At 37.9% G+C, this 6,000-nt stretch overlaps 1 protein-coding gene across 1 annotated transcript in view; it reads right to left on the bottom strand.

Moving 5' to 3' along the window:
• LOC310921465 (maltase-glucoamylase-like) overlaps positions 1–6,000 on the bottom strand; it is a gene marked incomplete at both ends in the record, with an annotated part of 58,165 nt that overhangs the window by 51,103 nt on the left and 1,062 nt on the right. The window contains one exon of the mRNA XM_083881595.1: positions 94–297. Within this exon, the coding sequence (XP_083737721.1) occupies positions 94–297 (204 nt within the window). The remainder of the gene's footprint in view (positions 1–93; positions 298–6,000) is intronic.

Consider the following 6,000-nt stretch of genomic DNA (forward strand, 5'->3'; position numbering starts at 1 on the left):
CAAAATTCCCAAAATTTTCCCCCCAAAAAATTCCAAAAAATTTTGAAAAATTCCCAAATTTTTCCCCCAAAATTCCCAAAATTTAGAACTCACCCCCGGTGGCTGATCGCGGGCGAACATGCCCCAGGTGTGCCAGTCCATGTCGTGCCGGAACGTTCCGTGCTCGTTCTCACCGAAGCCGAACACAGCCGGGGCCGGGAGGCGCGTCGAGATCTGCAGGAACCGATCGGCGAAAACGAACGTCGGCAGCTGAGAGTCCCAGCTGGGAAAATGGGAAATTTGGGTAAAAATGGAGAAAAAAAATTATTTTATTTTTTTATTGTTATATGGGAATATATGGGAATGTATATGGGAATTATATGGGAATAAAAATGGGGAAAAAGGGGAAAGAAAAATTGGGAAATTGGGGGGGAAAAATGGGGAAGAAAAATGGAGAAATTGGGGAAAAATGGTGGAAAATAAAGGACGGGATTGGGCTGAAAAATGGAGAAACTGGGGGGAAATGGGGAAAGAAAAATGGGGAAATTGGGGAAAAAAAGGGAAGGAAAAATGGAGAAATTTGGGTAAAAATGGAGAAAGGAAAAAGAGTAATTGGGTAAAAAAAAGGGGAATAAAATGGGGAAATTGGGGAAAGAAAAATGGAAAAAATGGGGAAGGAAAAATGAAGAAATTGGGGGAAAATGGGGAAAGAAAAATGAGGGAAATGGGGGAAGAAAAATTATAAAAATGGGGGAAAATGGGGAAAGAAAAATGGTGAAATTGGGTAAAAAAATGGGGAAGGAAAAGAGTGAAATTGGGGGGAAAATGGAGAAAGAAAAATAGTAAAAATGGGGAAAGAAAAATGTGGAAATTGGGTAAAAATGGGGGAAGGAAAATGGGGAAATTGGGGGAAAAATGGCAAAATTGGGTGAAAATGGGGAAGAAAAATGAGGAAATTGAGTAAAAAAAAAGGGAAGAAAAATGGCGAAATTGGGGGAAATGGGGAAAGAAAAATGGAGAAATTGGGGGAAAAATGAGGAAAGAGAAATGGAGAAATTGGATGAAAATGGGGGAAGAAAAATGGGAAAATTGGGTAAAAAATGGGAAAGGAAAATGGGAGAAATGGGGGAAGAAAAATGGTGAAATCGGGTAAAAAAATGGGGGAAAAAAATGGAGAACTTGGGGAAAAATGGTGGAAAATAAGGGAGGGAATTGGGGTGAGAAATGGAGAAATTGTGGGGAAAAGTCGAAAGAAAAATGGTGAAATTGGGGGAAAAAATGGGGGGAAAAATGGGAAAAACGGGGAAAGATAAATGGAGAAATTAGGGAAAAAAAGGGAAAGAAAAATGGGGAAATTGGGGGGAAAATGGGAAGAAAAAATGGAGAAATTGGGTAAAAAAAGGGAAGGAAAAATGGGGAAATTGGGGAAAAATGGTGGAAAATGAGGGAGGGGATTGGGGTGAAAAATGGAGAAATTGGGGGAAAATGGGGAAAGAAAAATGGAGAAATTGGGTAAAAAAAGGGAAAGAAAATGGGAAATAAAAATGGAGAAATTGGGGAAAAATAGGGAAGAAAAATGGTGAAATTGGGTAAAAATGGGGGAGAAAAATGGCAAAATTGGGGAAAAAAGAGAAAGAAAAATGTCAAAATTGGGAAAAAATTAGGAAAAAAATGGAGAAATTGGGAAAAAATGGAGGAAAATGAGCGAGGGGATTGGTGTGAGAAATGGTGAAATTGGGGAAAAATGGGGAAAGAAAAATGAGGAAATTGAGTAAAAAAAAGGGGAAGAAAAATGGCAAAATTGGGTAAAAAATGGGGAAAGAAAAATGGAGAAATTGGGGGAAAAATGGGGAAGAAAAAATGAGAAATTGGGTTAAAAAAAAGGGAAAGAAAATGGGGAAAATGGGGAAAGAAAAATGGAAAAAATGGGAAAGGAAAAGTGGGGAAAATGGGGAAAGAAAATGGCGAAATTGGGTTAAAAATGGGGAAAGAAAAATGGAGAAATTGGGGAAGAAATGGAGAAATTGGGTAAAAAAAGGGGAAATAAAAATGAGGAAATTGGAGAAAAATGGGGAGGAAAATGGTAAAAAAGGGGAAAGAAAAATGGAGAAATTGGGGTGAAAAATGGGAAGAAAAATGGAGAAATTGGGGAAAAATGGTGGAAAATAAGGGACGGGATTGGGCTGAAAAATGGAGAAATTGGGGGAAAAAGGGAAATAAAAATGGTAAAAATGGGGAAAGAAAAATGGGGAAATTGGGTAAAAATGGGGGAAGGAAAATGGGGAAATTGGGGGGGAAAATGGCAAAATTGGGTAAAAATGGGGAAGAAAAATGAGGAAATTGAGTAAAAAAAAAGGGAAAGTAAAATGGCGAAATTGGGGGAAATGGGGAAAGAAAAATGGAGAAAGTGGGGAAGAAATGGAGAAATTGGATAAAAAAGGGGAAATAAAAATGAGGAAATTGGAGAAAAAATGGGAAAGAAAAATGGTGAAATTGGGAGAAAAAAGGGGAAGGAAAATGGGGAAATTGGGGAAATAAAAATGGTAAAAATGGGGAAAAAAAATGGGGAAATTGGGGAAAATGGGGAAGAAAAATGGAGAAATTGGGTTAAAAATGGGGAAAGGAACCGATCGGCGAAAACGAACGTCGGGAGCTGAGAGTCCCAGCTGGGAAATGGGGGAGAAATGGGAAATTTGGGTTAAAAATGGGGAATAAAATGGAGGAAATGGGGGAAGAAAAATTGGGGAAATTTGGAGAAAATGGGGGAAGAAAATGGGGGAAAACAGGGAAAGAAAAATGGGGAAATTGGGAAAAGAAAAATGGAAAAATGGGGAAGGAAAAGTGGGGAAAATGGGGAAAGAAAATGGAGAAATTGGGGAAAATGGGGAAAGAAAAATTGAGAAATTGGTAAAAATGGTGGAAAATAAGGGAGGGGATTGGGCTGAAAAATGGGGAAAGAAAAATGGTGAAATTGGGGGAAAAAATGGGGAAGAAAAATGGTAAAAATGGGGGAAAATGGGGAAAGAAAAATGGAGAAATTGGGGGGGAAAATGGGAAAGAAAATGGTGAAATTTGGTTTAAAAATGGGGAAAGAAAAATGGAGAAATTGGGGAAGAAATAGAGAAATTGGTAAAAAAAGGGGAAATAAAAATGAGGAAATTGGAGAAAAAATGGGGAGGAAAATGGTAAAAAAGGGGAAAGAAAAATGGAGAAATTGGGGGAAAAATGGGAAGAAAAATGGAGAAATTGGGGGAAAATGGTGGAAAATAAGGGACGGGATTGGGATGAAAAATGGAGAAATTGGGGGGAAAAAGGGAAGGAAAAATGGAGAAATTGGGGAAAAAAAGGGAAGGAAAAATGGAGAAATTTGGGTAAAAATGGAGAAAGAAAAAAGAGTAATTGGGTAAAAAAAAGGGGAATAAAATGGGGAAATTGGGGAAAGAAAAATGGAAAAAACGGGGAAGGAAAAATGAAGAAATTGGGGGAAAATGGGGAAAGAAAAATTATAAAAATGGGGGAAAATGGGGAAAGAAAAATGGTGAAATTGGGTAAAAAAATGGGGAAGGAAAAGAGTGAAATTGGGGGGAAAATGGAGAAAGAAAAATAGTAAAAATGGGGAAAGAAAAATGTGGAAATTGGGTAAAAATGGGGGAAGGAAAATGGGGAAATTGGGGGAAAAATGGCAAAATTGGGTAAAAATGGGGAAGAAAAATGAGGAAATTGAGTAAAAAAAAGGGGGAAGAAAAATGGCGAAATTGGGGGAAATGGGGGAAGAAAAATGGAGAAATTGGGGGGAAATGGGGAAAGAAAAATGGAGAAATTGGGTAAAAAATGGGGAATAAAATGCAGAAAATGGGGGAAGAAAAAAAGGAGAAATTGGGGGGAAAAAGGGAAATAAAAATGGTAAAAATGGGGAAAGAAAAATGGAGAAATTGGGTAAAAAAACAGGGAAAGAAAAATGGAGAAATTGGGGGAAAAAATGGGGGGGAAAAATGGAAAAAACGGGGAAAGATAAATGGAGAAATTAGGGAAAAAAAGGGAAAGAAAAATGGGGAAATTGGGGGAAAAAAAAGGGAAAGAAAAATGGGGAAAATGGGGAAAGAAAATGGAGAAATGGGGGGAAAAACGGGGAAGAAAAATGGTAAAAATGGGGGGAAATGGGGAAAGAAAAATGGGGAAAATGGGGGAAAAATGGGGAAAGAAAAATGGTGAAATTGGGGAAGAAAAATGGTAAAAATGGGGAAGGAAAAATGGAGAAATTGGGGAAAAAATGGTCGAAAATAAGGGAGGGAATGAGGGCGAAAAATGGGGAAAAATGGAGAAATTGGGGAAAAATGGGAATGAAAAATGGGGGAAAATAAATGGAGAAATTGGGGGAAATGGGGAAAGAAAAATGGAGAAACTGGGGGGAAAATGGGAAAGAAAATGGTGAAATTGGGTTAAAAAATGGGGAAAGAAAAATGGAGAAATTGTGGAAGAAATGGAGAAATTGGGTAAAAAAAGGGGAAATAAAAATGAGGAAATTGGAGAAAAAATGGGGAGGAAAATGGTGAAAAAGGGGGAAAGAAAAATGGAGAAATTGGGGGAAAAAATGGGAAGAAAAATGGAGAAATTGGGGAAAAATGGTGGAAAATAAGGGACGGGATTGGGATGAAAAATGGAGAAATTGGGGGGAAAAAGGGAAATAAAAATGGTAAAAATGGGGAAAGAAAAATGTGGAAATTGGGTAAAATGGGGGAAGGAAAATGGGGAAATTGGGGGAAAAAATGGCAAAATTGGGTAAAAATGGGGAAGAAAAATGAGGAAATTGAGTAAAAAAAAGGGGGAAGAAAAATGGCGAAATTGGGGGGAAATGGGGAAAGAAAAATGGAGAAATTGGGGAAGAAATGGAGAAATTGGATAAAAAAGGGGAAATAAAAATGAGGAAATTGGAGAAAAAATGGGAAAGAAAAATGGTGAAATTGGGGGAAAAAGGGGGAAGGAAAATGGGGAAAATGGGGAAAGAAAAATGGTAAAAACGGGGAAGGAAAAATGGAGAAATTGGGGGAAAATGGGGAAGAAAAATGGTGAAATTGGGTAAAAATGGGGAAAGGAACCGATCGGCGAAAACGAACGTCGGGAGCTGAGAGTCCCAGCTGGGAAATGGGGGAGAAATGGGAAATTTGGGTAAAAATGGGGAATAAAATGGAGGAAATGGGGGAAGAAAAATGGGGAAATTTGGAAAAAATGGGGGAAGAAAATGGGGGAAAACAGGGAAAGAAAAATGGGGAAATTGGGAAAAGAAAAATGGAAAAATGGGGAAAGAAAAGTGGGGAAAATGGGGAAAGAAAAATGGAGAAATTGGGGAAAAATGGGGAAAAAATTGAGAAATTGGGTAAAAATGGCAGAAAATGAGGGAGGGGATTGTGGTGAAAAATGGCAAAATTGGGTTAAAATGGTGGAAAATGGGGAAGGGAATGAGGGTGAAAAACGGGCAAAAAAAAAAGATAAATTGGATAAAAATGGGGAAAACAAAAATGGGGAAATGGGGTAAAAATGGCAGAAATGAGGGAGGAGATTGGGGTGAGAAATGAAGAAAATTGGGGGGAAAAAGGGAAGGAAAAATGGCAAAATTGGGTAAAAATGGGGGGAAAAAAGGGAGAAATTGGATAAAAATGGCAGAAAATGGAGGGGGGGATTGGGGTGAGAAATGGAGAAAATGGGTAAAAAATGGGAAAGAAAAATGGGTGAAATTGGGGAAAAAAGGGAAATAAAAATGGTAAAAATGGGGAAAGAAAAATGGAGAAATTGAGTAAAAATGGGGAAAGAAAAAATGGTGAAATTGGGTGAAAATGGTGGAAAATAAGGGAGGGAATTGGGGCGAGAAATGGAGAAATTGTGGGGAAAAGTCGAAAGAAAAATGGTGAAATTGGGGGAAAATGGGGAAAGAAAAATGGGGAAATTGGGGGAAAATGGAGTAAAATGGGGGAAAGAAAAATGGGGGGAAAAATTGAGAAATTGGATAAAAAAAAGGGAAAGAAA

Source organism: Zosterops lateralis (assembly GCF_965231275.1).
Source record: "Zosterops lateralis genome assembly, chromosome: 34".
Taxonomy (NCBI): Eukaryota; Metazoa; Chordata; class Aves; order Passeriformes; family Zosteropidae; genus Zosterops; species Zosterops lateralis.